At 45.7% G+C, this 15,019-nt stretch overlaps 1 protein-coding gene across 5 annotated transcripts in view; it reads left to right on the forward strand.

The window, feature by feature from the left end:
• The window catches only part of SNX29 (sorting nexin 29), a 587,226-nt gene that overhangs the window by 279,244 nt on the left and 292,963 nt on the right, over positions 1–15,019 (forward strand). For all 5 annotated transcript variants that reach the window (XM_045521723.2, XM_010961733.3, XM_045521724.2 and 2 more), the window contains one exon: positions 9,620–9,702. In XM_045521723.2, coding sequence (XP_045377679.2) covers positions 9,620–9,702 — 83 coding nt within the window. The remainder of the gene's footprint in view (positions 1–9,619; positions 9,703–15,019) is intronic.

Consider the following 15,019-nt stretch of genomic DNA (forward strand, 5'->3'; position numbering starts at 1 on the left):
TACCCCCTGTCTGGCTCCGGAGAGTGGATAGGTTGATGTGGTTAAACTAGTGCAGCATTCAGTAGAGGTTAAACCCAGTTGTCCAGCCATATTTACACCCTGCTTTTTTCTCTGTGGATTTTAAAGTAGCTTATGCTCTGGATGTGAGCGGACAATTTTCTAAGAATTAAAAGGTAATAAAATAGTTGAATCTAGAATTGAACATAAGCTGGTCTTTGATTCTGGTTAAGTCAGGATCTTGGAAAGGAACTTTCAAGCTTCCGTTGCATCCAGCAATTCTCAATGCACTGAAGTCGCGCGCAAGTGCTGTGGCGTGTGTGACAGAAGCTGGAGCAAGCCGGGCTTGACTGGCCTCCTTCTGTTGAGATGTCCTGAAATGATGCTTGTTTACTGCTCACTGAGTCACGTTTCAAACCGAGTTTTGAATTGGCATCCCCTTTCTTCAAAGCCACGTGCAAAGCTGCACCACTGTTGGCAGTAACATTTGCTTAAATCATCTTTCTTAAAAGTAAAGGGACATTATTCACAGGGACAGAAAGCAGAATGGGTGGTTGCCAGGGGCTGGCGGGGGGTTGGGGTGGGAATGGAGGGTGGTTGTTTTGTGAGCAGAGTTTCAGCTTTGCAAGATGAAGTTCTGGATGGTGGTCGTGGTTGCATCACAGAGTGAAGGTAGTTAATGCCACTGAGCTGTACACTTAAAAATGGTCAAGATAGTAAGTTTTATGTTATGTATATTTAATCACAGTTAAGATAGTAAGAGAGAGAAAAGAGTAAAAACAAATTTGCTGTGTCGGAAGCTGACTGTGTTCCTGTTCTTATTCTCCTGCCCCCTTTCGGCAGTCAGCACACCTGTAGCTGTACAGTGTCTTCCCCCAGTGCCTGGATTACAGACCCCGGTCAGTGACAGGTGCCTCCTGGGCTGTCTTCTAGGCAGGAACAGTGATGAATGTGGCCCACCTTCTCCTTTCTTTTCTTTTCTTTATTTGCAAGATGATCAGTCTTTTTAATTTCTTAGTTGACTTGTCACAGGACCAGATTAAAAGGTTATTAATTTCTTACTTGTGTATTTATTTAATTTATTTCTCCTTTCTCATACTCTTTTTTATTAACTCAGTTTTTTTGGTTTTAATGTACATACAGTAAAATTCATTTTTTAAAGATGTACAGTTGCATGAGTTTTAAGATCTGCATAGATTAAATGTACCACACTCAGGATATGGAACAGTTTCATCATCTCCAAAAATCCTCTCCTACCTCCCCTTTGTGGTTGGACTCATCTGTCCGCCTCCCCTGTAGTGTTACCTTTCCTAGAATGTCATATACATAAGCTCATGCGTATAGCCTTTTGGGATTCATCTCTTTAATTTAGCGTCATGTTTGTGAGATTTATCCAAGTCCTTGTATCTGTCAATATTGCATTTCGTTTTATTGAAGAGCAGTATTCCTTTGTATGGATGGACCACGGTTTAACCATTTACCCATTGAAGGGCATCTAAATTGTCTCCAGTTTTTGGTGATTATGAATAATGCTGCTATAAACATTGATGTAGAGATTTTTGTGTGAACAGTAAATTTTCATTTCTCTAGGAAAAGTACTCAGAAGTGAGTTTCTTGGTCATATGACTAGCGTCTGTTTAACTTCATAGAAACCTACTGCATTGTTTTCCAGAGTCACCAAACTATTGTGCATTCTTGCCAGCAACGGAAGAGAGCTTCAGTTGCTCCACATTCTCCCCTGTACTTATATTGTCATTAAAAATCTTTGAAGCTATTTTAATAGGTTTGTAGTGTTAACTCGCTGATTTTGATTTGTATTTCCCTAATGGCTAATGATGATTGGCATCTTTTCATGTGTTTATTTACTGTCTGTCTTGTTTGGTGAGTTGCCTGTTCAAATCTTTTGCCCTTCCTCCTTTTTTTTTATTGGTCAGGTTTTTTGTTTTTGTTTTTGTTTTTGTTTTTGTTTTTGTTTTGAGCGTGCTTTTTTTTATTTTGGATAAAGTCCTTTATTATTTATCTGATTTGTAAATATTTTCTCCCAGTCTGTAGCTTGTCTTTTCATACAGTTAACGATGTCTTTCAGAGAGCAGTTTAACATTTTGTAATATTACGGCTTATGCTTTTGGTGTTAAATTTAAGAACTCCTTGCCTAATCCCAGGTGAGGCGTGAAGACTTTCTCAAGTTTTATTGCTTTATGTCTTATATTTATCTGTCGTGGAGTTTGAATTAACACTTGTATAAGGTATGAGGTGTTACTTGAAATTTATTTATTTTTGCATATGAATGTCCAGCTGTTCCCAAAGCATCTGTTGAAAAGACCATCATTTTTCCTGAAGTGCCTTTGTACTTTGGTCAGAAATTACTGGGCCGTATTTGTGTGATTTTATTTCTGCACTTTGTTCTATTGGTCTGTCATTTACCCGTACTATATTCCTTGATTATCGTAGCTTTATAGAGAGTCTTAAAATTCGGTAATGTGAGTCCTTTAGATTTTGCTTTTATTTGAAAATGATTTTGGCTACTCTAGCTTCTTTGCCTTGCTGTGTGAATTTTAGAATCAGCTAGTGTATATGTATAAAATATCTTGCTGGGATTTTTATTGGACTTGTAGTCAATCTATAGAATAGTTTGTTAATTGAGTCTTACAGGCTGATATTTACATCTTGTAGTTGGGTTTTGATTTCTTGCGTCAGTGTTTTGTAGTTTTCAGCATGCAGATCCTGGACATGTTTTGCTGGAGTTATACCTGTGTTTTTCAGCTTTTGTCACTGTGCTGAATGATTCTTTTTATAATACTGCTTTCTAATTGTTCATTGCTAATATATAGAAATACAATTAAGTTTTGTATTTGACCTTGAAAAACTCACATTAGTTTGAGGAGCTTTTTTGTAGATTCTTGGGATTTTCTATGCAGAAAATCATGTCATCTGGCAGTGGGGGCAGTTTTAGTTTTTTCCTTCCAAACTGCATGCTCTTCTTTAAAAACCTCATTTCACTTGTTAGAACCTCGAGGACTGTGCTGAATAGGAGTACTGAGAGAGACTTCTTACCTTGTCCTCAGTCCTATGGGGAAACTATTCAGTCTCTCACCACTAAATATGGTGTTAGCTGTAGAGTTGCTTTTGTTTTTTGTAGGTCTGACCTTACTTTTCATATGTTACTTTTCCTAGTGTGCTGGTAAAGCACGTTGATGGCATATAAAAATTGTTTTTCTCCTGATTTCATCATTCATAAATAAGCACTGTTAACGTTGTGGTGTATATATTTCTAAAGCAAATATATACCAATAAATATATCTGAGGGGTTATAGTAAATATGTTCTGTAAAATACTCTGTGTAACTCTGCTGCCATCACATAATGGTATATTGTAAATGTTCCTCCACGTTAATAAACACACGTTCATCACAGCTTCAGCAGCCTCGTAGTGTCCTGTTACAGTGGATACACTGTAATTTATCTTTTCACTCCTCTAATGTCAGACATTTAATTTGTAACCGGTTTCTTTCTGATAATATTCACAATGTCCTCGTGTATGTTTTGAGACTTCTGCTCCTTCTTGTTTCCTGAGCATAGTTTCCTAGAAATGGAGTTGTTGGATCAAAAAGTAGACAGTTCTTGAGGCTTTTGATTCACGTTTGGCCAAAGCTTGGCTCGGACCAAGTGCTTCTATTTGTGAGATGTCTGCTGATGGGGAGCTAGAGGCTTGAGCTGTGTGACCCTAGGGAAGTTCCTTAACCTCTGAACCAGGCTGGCTGGTGAGGAGAATCCTGTTCATGTTTGCACAGCAGTCTACCCAGGAGATTCTGCAGACCCATGCTCATCAGCCCTCATTTTCCAGTGGACTCTTCCAAAGGTTCATGTTTTCAACTTTGTACAGTTAATTTATTTCCCTAAATTTATATGAACCGAGAGACTGTGGAGTTAAAGGACAGGGGTTTGAATCCCAGGTGGGTATATATTGTTTGACCCTCTGGGGCTCAGCTTTCCCATCTGCAAAATGGGTGTAGTAGAATGAACCTCGTGACGCATTGTTAATAATCCACTGAGACCAAGTATGTGACCGAGAGAAGGACATAAACTTGGAGATGCTTAGAGGTGTGGCCCTGCCTTGTACTAGCTGTGTGAATTTTTTGATAGGCCACTGAGCCCTCTGAGCCTCAGTTCCTTCATCTGTAAAATGAGAGGAATGAAAGACGGAGATGATAATAACCCCTCTTGCGGAGCTGCTCTGCAAATGGCACGGGAGCATGTCTGCAACACCTTGATCGTTCAGTGCCCACTCGGAGGCCAACACTCTTGTGGGCAGAAAAGCGTATTTCCTATTAAACACGTAGGACGCTTTTGAATGAGGAGCAGGCTTTACCCCTAGGGGGTCTTGGCGCTGAGCTGCTTCTCACTTAAGTCTCATGGACGGTCTTCAGGGAGGCGTACACGTCTCGGATGCCCATCCCTGCCACAGTCCACGTGGGCAGCGCTGTTCTGACAGAGATATGGTTTTTTTCCCATTGAGATTTCTCTGCCCCTCTTAGAGGGTTGTGCCCAGTGTGAAAACACAGCGTTTCACAAATGGTAAGGTTTGAGGAATTAATAGGTGGTCAATGAGGTTAAATATATTGACAGCTCTGAGAAGCCCTGGGGAGGAGGGGGAGGGAGGGAGAATGTTCCTAATAGTGCTTAGCTTCATCTTTTCCTAAACATACTTACCTCTGACCTCCCATCCCTTCCTCTCAGCCCTTTGCCATCCCCGGAAATGCAGTTTGGGAAGCACACTTTAAGGAAAGCTGTTCTCCTTATACCCTTGTTTTATCTAAAGCAAAGGTTCTCTTCCTCAAATCTGTCACTGTGCACCACCTTCATGGTTTCTGTCACGCCTCTGTGTCACCCGTGTCATTCATTCCGTAATATTTGTCTTTCAATCCACTTTTGAAAAACCTTTAAATTGCTTTCCAGAGGACCCATTGTATCACTGTCATAAGTGGAAAATTGGTTTTTAAGAAACATACCAGAGGAAATGCCCAGGTGTTATTGGTGAACCCCTCCAAGGGCCTCAGGGATGAGCCACATTCGGGAGATTCTATTTGGGTTGCTGTGCAGTAGTTGGATCCCACCACCCTCCAGGAGTAGAAAGAACTGGACAGTTAACTAAAGAGGCAGTGGAGAGGGGAGGGTTCTACAAGTTTACCTTCCTGAGTGGGGCTGGATTCCCACTGCAGTTGCCTGGGCCATGAAATAAAGAGTCTGCCTGACCGAGCCCCCACCCTGGGCCTCCTCGTCTGGTGGCTTTGTCATCCTCACCCTTGTGGGGTAATCGCTGGGGGCACCCCCACCCTCTCCTCGTTCCAGGCAGTTGTAGAAAACTGCAGCTGAGAGACTCAGTCCTCGGGGAGAGGAGAGCCCAGTCGTTGACAGATGGGTCGCCGGCTGGTCACAGAAGGAGAGAAGTACACTGGCCGCACCAGTAACTGTGCTCGAGGCGAAGGCGGAGAAGCTGGTCGAACCCTCAGGACCCCCGAGCAGCCCATCTCATTAGAAGGTCTGAGTGCTGACAGTTCCTTGTCAGCAAAGTGCCCCCTGCCTCACCTATCTAGGCGGTTTTCCAGATAGAGTGTTAGGATTTGATTAAAATACTCTGTGGGTTGCAAAAAGAGCCAGGTGTCTTTGGGCGATCTCCAGTTGAGCTGTGTGCACCGGAGGTCCAGAGAGGGGGAACTCCCATGAACTGGAGGAGAGAGTTGCCCTCAGATCCAGCTACCAGGGCTGCAGCCATCTGTGCTGCTTCCTTCAGCGGTCTTGCCCTCACAGGCTCGCTTTCTCACCTCCGCCAGTGTGGATGGGGTGGAGGTGGGGCGGCGCCTCTCCACAGCCTGCAGACAGTAAAGGGGGCCCCTGCCCCACAGCCACTTCATCATCACTCTTAGCATTTCTTTAAGTGTAAAATTTTAAGAGACTAGGCAATGCAAGGTTCTCGAACATTATTTTGGGTTTCAAACATTATTTTGTCACAGACAATGAGAGAACATAGCTGAACAACGGCAACCAAAAAAAGGTAGAAGTCGAAGCCATGCGACTCTGCTCGGAGATGAGTTCTGGTTAATAGCACCTGTGTGTGTGGCCCTCTGGGCTCTGTGGCTCTCAGTCCCCACACACGTGTATGCTCACGTGCGTGCATGCACACGCAGAGGACAGGCACCCAGGCTTGGAAGCCCGACTCCTGGGCCCGCAGTGGGTGCTGGTGCCTCGGGGCCCTGGTCAGGCTTGGTCTTTTTCGCTCCCCTTGCCTCGCGCCTGCACAGGCTGACGGGTGCCTGTGGTGGGATTTGTGCTGGGTTGAAGGCCCCTGTTGGGATGAGCCTCAACCACGGTCTCGGCCTCTTTCACACGTGGGTAGTTTCTGCGGCCTTTTATAGTTAGGGTGCTCTTCGTTAATCGATCCATTCCATTGTCTCATGAGGTGGCAAATAAAACGACATTTTTATTTGATAATCAGGAATGATACATTCTATGTGGTTCCTCTGTTTACAAATTAAAGTTCTGTTGGCTAGTTGCAAACTACTTGTTCAGAGCCTGGGAGTTATTTTCTTGGGCCATTAAAATGCTAGGTTTTTTTTTTGTTTTTTTTTTTTTCAAATAACCTTTTGGTGGGACAAGAACTTTCCAGTTTGCTACAGCTCCTGCCCCCGGACCCTCTTGTCTTATGCCTCCTTTGCGTTACCCCCAGGCCTCATCTGTCTGACTGCTGTGGTCCTTTGAGTCTGTATCCCACCCTCAGATTGTTATGAGCATCGTTTAAATACGGGGCTGGATAGAACTACACACACAGGGTGCCCGTGTGGGAGTCCTGGTTTTACTGTCGCATTGTAGTTAGGGAAGACGTAACCGCTGGGGAAGACTAGGCAGGGTATACAAGAATTCTCGGTAATATCTTTACAAGTTTCTGAATCTATAATTACTTCAAAATGAGACTTAAAAAGGACTTCATCTTCCCTGGGGTCAGGGGCCAGTTGCCTCTTTGGGGAGGTCAGCGTCCCTTCCAGGTGTTCAAGCTTCATTCAGAAGCAGTTCCACTGACCTGAAAGTGTTTATTTCCCACAAAAGGCAAACAAGTTCATTGGTACAAAGTTGGCTGGGATGAATTTATGGTTCCCGAAGGTTTCTATCCATGATACAGTCTCCACAAATTCCCATCGTTTTGATGGGAGTTGGATCTGTATTAAAATGTTAGGTCTGATATTTAGGTAGTCTTAGGATGCTATTACAGGATTGATCCAAACCAGAAGAAAAGCAGCCGCTTGGACATGGTAGTGCTGGCTGCAGAGATGAAGATGAACAGGGCAGCTGAGCGTGGCAGCCAGAGGTCGACGTGGCTCACCTGTCCGTCAGCCTTAATGAACCTGCCTCTTGGACAGCATTCTGCGTGGACTGTTGTTAAATTCTGCCAAATAGATATGCACATCAATTGCTTTCTTCCCCTCGTTTTAAGATAATACGTGCCTGGAATTCACACGCGGGGCTGAGGAGTAGGGTGAGGTGAATGACAAGATTCGTGCAAGGGAACCCAGGAAAACAAGCTGAACGAACCATGTCTATCAGGGAGGATTTTCCCTCCTACAGACCTTTTCAAGGCTTGTTAGTTGTTTAGCTTCAGAAGTTCGCTCTTCGTGTTACAGACAGAGAAGTTGCCGCCGCCTATAGAAGCATCCGTGACAGGCTGTCTAGGAGGAAGGCGATAATTAAGGGCCTCCATCATGTTTTATGTTCTCTCAAGCTTCTGAGATGGAGGTAGAGTTCTCAGGCGACACCTAAGTATATGGTAGTGTCTGCAGTTGGTACTGACATTCCTTCTGCCAAAATACAGCGCAGGAAAGCAAAATACCAGCAGAGTGCTGTCTCTGTGGGCTGGGATACAGCCAGACGCACTGAAAACAGACAGACACAACCAGGGATGGGCAGTCCCAAGTTTTCCCCTGAGCAAATACGTGGCATATTCATACCAAGGAATGGCATTTCCATCCACAAATAGATCAAGTTTTGCAAAGTAAACTCTATATAGTGCATTGGGTTTGTAGTGACTACATGAGCATGGGGGGAGGCATGCAATGTGTGTACCAGCTTTTTAACACTGGTTGCCAAGGGGAAGGGGTGAGTGGAACAGTAGACAATGGAAAAAATGATTCCAAATGAAAAAATTTAAGGGAGTGTGGAAGGTGTTTTATCTGTGAATAATTACATTCAGGGGTGTGTGTGTGTGTGTATGTGTGTGCATGCCTGGAGGGAAATGGTAAGATGGATATAAAAAATTTTTTTTATGTTTTTAAAATGGCATCAGCTCTCTAAATTGTTTAATTAATTAATTAATATCTTTCATTTTTTTATTCTTTTTTTTTAAATTGAGTTATAGTCAGTTTACAATGTTGTGTCAGTTTCCAGTGTAGAGCACAATTTTTCAGTTACAGGTATAAAAATTTAGTGGGGTTTATTTCAAGGTGTTGAGCTTTTAGCTGATTTTTTTTTTAACATTTCTTCTTAAATGTGTTCTGATTATTTTGCAATGAGTGTTCTATTTTTTATAATCATAAAAGACACTCAATCTTGAAGCACTTTTCATCGTGAGGAAGTACTCCAGCATGTTTAAGAGCACTCAGATTCAAGACCTTGTTGAGGGAGGAGCAGAAACAGAAAATGTGCAAGAGGCACCTCTCTCCGGGGTAGCCAGTGAGAAGCCAGTTCCACATTCCAAAAGAGACAGAAGAAAGCTCTTCTGGCTTTGGAGGCAGAGAGACCTGGGTTTGTATCTTGGCAGTGTGCCTTACTTATGACCTTGGCCTTGGCCATGTGACCTTTTTCATGAACATGCTTCCACTGAATTAAGAATGGATGAATGGGTGCATGCTTGTGTCAGGGAGGACACGTATGTAAAGCCTGACCTGTGTGCTAAATACTCGACAAATGGTAGTTTTCTCTCCTGATCCTCGTGTCCTGTTTCTCAGCCAGTGTACCTGGGGAGTGACTTTAGTAGAGGGGGGGTCTTGCATTGCCTGAGTTCCGTGTTCCATGCTACAGGCTCACATGGGGGTGGGTGTGGACTTGGTCAGCTGCTTCTCCTCTTTCTGCCTGTTTCCTCATCTGTAAAATGGGTGTTGTGATAGTATATATCTTGGAAGGATTAAATGACTTGGAAGACTTCATGTGATGCCTGGAAAATAGTAAATGTTTATACTTGTAGTTAACAAAGATACCTGAATGTTCCCCAAGTACACAGTACTGAGTATGTGCTCCTCTAAATGGAACTATGTATTACAGAGTACCTGACAAAGAACGGGCACCTAACAGATTGTTGGATTCAGATAACCTGAGCAGAACACATGTCAGCATCCTGAATTTGTGAGCACTGGAACCAGTTAGTGCGTCTTTCCATCATGAAGGAACAGTTCTCAAAGGCATTCTGGAAACGTACCCCTGCTAACATAGTCTTTTCCAGTGATGATCTCTAAGACAGAGAATTTATTAATATTTATAGGATGCACATTGTGTATTTTTCTTTACACAGATTCTCCTCCTGCCTTGGGTCTAAATTGCCAATTTTAAAATATATTTTTCTAACATTCTTGTACCTGCAGGGAAAACGAGGTGCTCAAAGTCCAACTGAAGAAATATGTAGGCGCTGTCCAGATGCTGAAAAGAGAAGGCCAAACAGCTGAAGGTGAGGGGCAGACTGAGCCCAGGTGGGGAGGGGGCTGCTTTTCATCCTCATCGGCCCAGCTGGCTGGCAGAGCAGACACTCAGCATGTGGTGAGTGCACGTGCAGATGAGTTAGAAAAAACAGTGCTGGTTTTTTGAATTCTGGAAGACTAATTAGATGGAAAACCCTGCTCTGTAGTCTTGCTAAGTGCATAATCATGTAAGACTTACTTGCTAGATTATTAGCAATAGTTGTATCAATTTGTGTACTTAGGGAATTTTATGTCTAGAGTCTTGAGACATTTGCAAGGTAATGAACCTGCAGCAGGATTAAGTCACGCCAGGCCAGGGGTGAGAGCAACAGAACAGCAAAGTGCAGAGAATCAGAGCCAGCCTCCAACCCCAGCTCTGGCTAGATTTCTTAATGTCTCTATACCTCGGTTTTCTTACCTATAAAATGGGGTTAGTTGACAACGCCTACCTCCTGAGGCAATCCATGTAGACATCTTAGCATAACGCCTACCACAGAGTGAGTACTGAGTATATTTTAGATATAATTAGTAATATTCTTGATCAGAGCACAAGTAGATAGAAAAATGATCACTTGGCCAAGATGCCACTAAATGAGGTGGTGCTGTATGCTCCCTCCCTGTGCGGTTTGCCTGCATGTTAACTGTCAGGACTCGACTGAAACATTTCTCAGGTCGCCCTGAAGGGGGGGTGCTTACCTTTGGCTGAAGTGTCTTGTTTAGTGAGCGGGCGTCTCCTCCATCCTGTCTGCCCATCTGGAGAAAGGCTGCATCAACGGAAGGAAGGCTTGTTTCACCTGTAGCTGTGCACCTTTCTGCAAGGGTGTCACTTCAACCTAGACCCTGTACATGTCCCCAGGAAAAAGGCGGTCACGGCCAGAATGGCTTGGGAAGCACTAGGCATTCTGCATTCTTCTTACATGTCACGATGGACATTAGTGAATGAACAACTCCTGTGGTAAAGACACTGAGGGCTCCCTGGGCAGCTGACTTACAGGCCATGTAACCTTTCTGTACCTCAGTTTCTTTTTCTGTAAAATGGGAGTTGTAATAGTACTTTCCTCATAGGGTTTTGGGGGAAGATGAGCTGGATTAGTACACGGAAAGCACTTAGAATAATGTCTGGTATGTAGTAGTCCCTCAACAAATGTTATAATTATTATTATTATTACTATTCTTACCATCTCACTTTACCTCTCATGGCCCCTTTGAACAATCATAAAATTAGGATTGTTGGTGTCACGATACCATGTACACATACACACCGTATGTGGAGAGAGCTAATGGCTACTCTGAAGCTTTATTAAGTTACACAGTCTTATATAGCAAAGAAGAATGATGAGGGAAATGGTTAACAGGCAGCGTCTGGCTCAAGGTCAGAAGACTGTTTTGGTAAATCATGGTCGTGTTGGCACCAGCGAGCCTTACAGCTTATCAGGTAGGAATGTATGAGAAACAGCTGCTTAACAATATTCTTCTTGGGCTCAGGCGGCTGTGCCTGTCTTAGGGTGCCCCCCTCTGGGGATCTTACCCATCATTGGCTAACCAGCCTTCTCACCTCTGAGTCTGCAGCTTTTTATATCTTGTTTACCATTCCAGTCCAAGGTTTGTTCCTTTGTTCCCAGTCGGGGGGCTACAAGGATGTGTTAAAGTAGTATGTACTTCATTGGTGGTTGTGGTGAGGATTAGCTAGTAAGTGATGTCATGGAGATAACATGCTTGGATCAGAGTCTGGGATCTAGAAAATGCTGTGGTAGTGTTGGTCCACTGAAGATGTCCATGTCTTGATCTCCAGAATCTGTGACTGTACCACCTAACATGGAAGAGCAACTTTTCTGATTGATTAACTTAAGGGTTGTGACACGGAGAGATTATCCTCGTTTGTCCAGGTGGCCCCAGTGTAATCACAAGGGCCTTTAGAAAGGTGGGACGGTCAGAGAGGGAGAAGATGTGACAGAAGGAGCAGGGGTGGCAGCGATGCACTTTGAAGACAGAGGACGGCACAAGCCTAGGAAGAGGGGGCTGCTCGAGAACCTAGAAAGACAAGGAAATGGGTTCTCCCATAGAGCCTCCGGAAAGAATGCAGTCCTACTGACACCTTGATTTTAGCTTGGACAACTCGGGACCTTAGAGGAGAGCTGTTGTCTTTGATTTGCAGCCACACCTGGGACAGGGAAGCCCGCCTCCCCTTCCTCATGCCCGTCTGTGCCTGGTGTGTTTGGCCAAGCAAGGAGAGTCCTGTTGCCGTCCACACCCGCCCCACCTTGGGTCACTGGTGCCAGGGTGGGTCATTCCTGTCACCAGGCGGCTCTTGACATCGGAGGCGAACATTGTGTGGTTGTGGCCTTGCTGTCTAGTGGGCCCTTGGTGTCACTTTTTGTGTTGTTCAGTGGCTGTGTGTGCAGCTGGGGAGTCTGGTTTCTCTGAATGTCCTGTGGCTGGGGTGGGAGTATTTTTCTGAAGGTCTTTGCTGCAGCACAGAACCTTGCTCGGGGTCGGGCTCCTCCCGGGCTCTCCTGAGGAGCGCCTGCCTGTGCATTGGAGCTTGCTTTCTGTGCTAAGGAGGACGTTCTCCTGCCAGGGGTGGCTGAACTTGGGATTCCTTGTCACGGGCTTGGGTTTCCTCCCCACACCCCTCTGCCTGCCTGTGCTTGGTGGACGTCTGTGGCCTCTGGGTGTCAGGCACCACTTGCTCTGGTTTTCCTGTGACCAGGGTCCTCGCCCAGAGTCATCCTTGTGACATAGGTGCGGCTCCATCCTCCATCCTGCACTTGACCTCAGCCGACTGGCTCCAGCTGGGTCTCAGGGCTCTACTAGGCTGTCAAGAGGAGTTCTTTCTTTCCTGCTGGAGCTGGAAGGCCGGCATCACTGTAGTTATCTCGTCTCCAGGTGGAGCCTGGGAATGAGGCCATTACGCAGAGAGAGGAGCTGAGCTGAGAGGCAGAGAGGAACTTGGGGCCGAGCATGTCCTTCGAGCCCCTGGATCCAGCCATGCCTGACACGACAGTCCAGCCCTGAACGTACTGTTAAAAAGAGCAATAATTCACCGACCTCCCCTGCCCATTTTCAAGCTTGAATTCCGTTTCCATAGCTCATATGCTCCATGGCAAACTATTAGCTCTTTATGGGACACGGAGTCCATTCTGTCCTCATAAAGAGCTGCTATTTCTCTGGAGTCTGTCTTTCCAAATCCGCAGCAGGAGGCCCTTCCTCCCACCCTCCCGTTCATTCGGCACGCTCCGCTGTCATCATCTCTCCTGGCCACCGTAGTCCTGTTCCGTAGTGATGGATTTTAAGGCTGCGGGCTCTTGTCGGCATCTCTATTTAATTAATCTGCCGTAGGCTCAGGGATTGAGGGAAAAGCAATGACCTGCTGCTGGTGGCAATAAAAGTAATCAGTGGTGAGGGCAGGAGTTATGGTGGGAGGAACTTGACAGATGAGGGAGGCTTGGGAGCAATTTTAAAAGTTTACTCTAAGAAACAAAAGAAGTAAAAAAAAAAAATGTATATAGGAAGTCATCAGCCTCTCACATGTGTTGGGTCTCCCTGGGCACGTGGCATGCCCAGTGACCCCCTGTTCCACAGCTGCATGTGTTTTGTGCCCTCACAGGGGTCTCAGTTTCCCCAGGGATCCTGGAAAGTGGGGCAGGACAGTTGAGAAGCCTGATTCTGTGACAATGGATGGGGCCTGCGTTTCAAGGGTGTGGAGCAGTGTGAACTTTTATCCTGCAGCCTCAGTCACTGCAGGCCCTGGGGACATCAAAGTGTCTCCCCTTGGGTGGCCTCATGTTCTTGCCCTGTGTGCACAGAGGCAACGATGTCTTTGTTAGAGGCTGGCTTCTTTGGTTGCAAGGAAGACAAGCTCATGACTCTGTGTTTGTGTCTGGTTCCAGTGGGGTGAGCATGGGACCTAATGCAAACTTAAACAAGATCTCATGGCTCTGCTGTTGAAAACACAGTCCAGACTTTTTGATGGTGGCTTTCAGTGCTTGGTGTGATCTGGCTCTCCCTGACTTACCGGCCCCATCTCCTACCACCTCTCCCTCCCTCTCTCTGCCTCCGCCCCAGCCGCGTGGGCCTTCCTACCTCAGGGCCTTGGCACTAGTTGACCTGCTGGACTGCTGCTCCCTCAGTCTCTGAATGGCTGATTCTGCCTTGTCAGCAGGTCTCTGTTCAGGTGCCGTCTCCTCTGCCTCCTGCCCTGTCTCACGCTGTGTCCTCTCCTCCATTCTTTATGCCACTGCTTCCTTTGTCTTTGTCACAGCACCTCTGTCAGTACCTCATGGAAACTTGGTGGTTTACTCCCTTCCTGTAATGTCTGCATCCCACCCTGCGGTGTACAATCCCCAGGAGCAGGGACCCTTTGCCTGTTTTTTTTTTTTTTTTTAACCCCTGCTGTGTTCAAAGTGCCTTGCACGGTGCTTGACTTAAGGGATGTGCTCCACAGATACTTGTAACGTGAGTAGAAATCCTAGGACCTGGCCTCCGGGCATTTAGGTGATGGAAAACCCCTGGCAGCCGGGGAGAGCCCAGCAGTGGGCGAGCCCATGGGGCTTCACTCTGGTGACGCCCCAGTAACATGCTGTACCCCACGTAACTGCTTCTTTCGGTTGTGCCTCCAAGCAGATGCTTCTCGTCACATGTGGTTTCTGCTCCTTGTGACTATAGTTAGCACATGACTTTGATTCTTCCAGGGTTTCATCATTCAGAGAACTCTTGATTACAAGAGTCATAAAATCCAATTTAACCTGTTTTAAACAAAAAGGAAGTCCAGGAGTTCCTGCCTTCAGGAATGGCTTGATTCAGGGGCTCAAACACTACCATTTAGAAGGGTTTCCCCCCATTTCTCAGCTCTGGTTCTTCCCCTGCCCACAATACTGGAGGTGAGTGTTTAACTATCCTCTGGGGGAAGAATTGGCCCTGATTTAGAGTGCTTACTGATCTCCGTGGTGTCAGTGTGCCCACTGTGCCCGATTTCAAGCTGTTGGCGCAATGTCACTGATGCGGAGTTGGGAAGGGATGCAAACACTAGGCTCCCGTGAGCCAATGTGTCCCAGCTCCGCACCCACCGTGTGTTGGCTCCACTTTCAGGCAGGCGTTCTTACCCTGGCAGAAAGCTGCCAGCAGCTCTCGGTTTAATCTTCCCAGCAGCTCAGCCAAAGAGAGAGCTCTTCCCCACTTGTTTCCTTATAAACCACCCTCCCGTCTTCCCCCACGTGGAGCGGTGCTTCTCAATCTTGGCTCCATATTGAGTCACCTGGAAAATTAAAAAAAAAAAAATTCCACTTGGAGTCACTACCTTAGAGGATA

This window comes from Camelus bactrianus, chromosome 18 (genome assembly GCF_048773025.1).
Source record: "Camelus bactrianus isolate YW-2024 breed Bactrian camel chromosome 18, ASM4877302v1, whole genome shotgun sequence".
NCBI classification, from domain to species: domain Eukaryota; kingdom Metazoa; phylum Chordata; class Mammalia; order Artiodactyla; family Camelidae; genus Camelus; species Camelus bactrianus.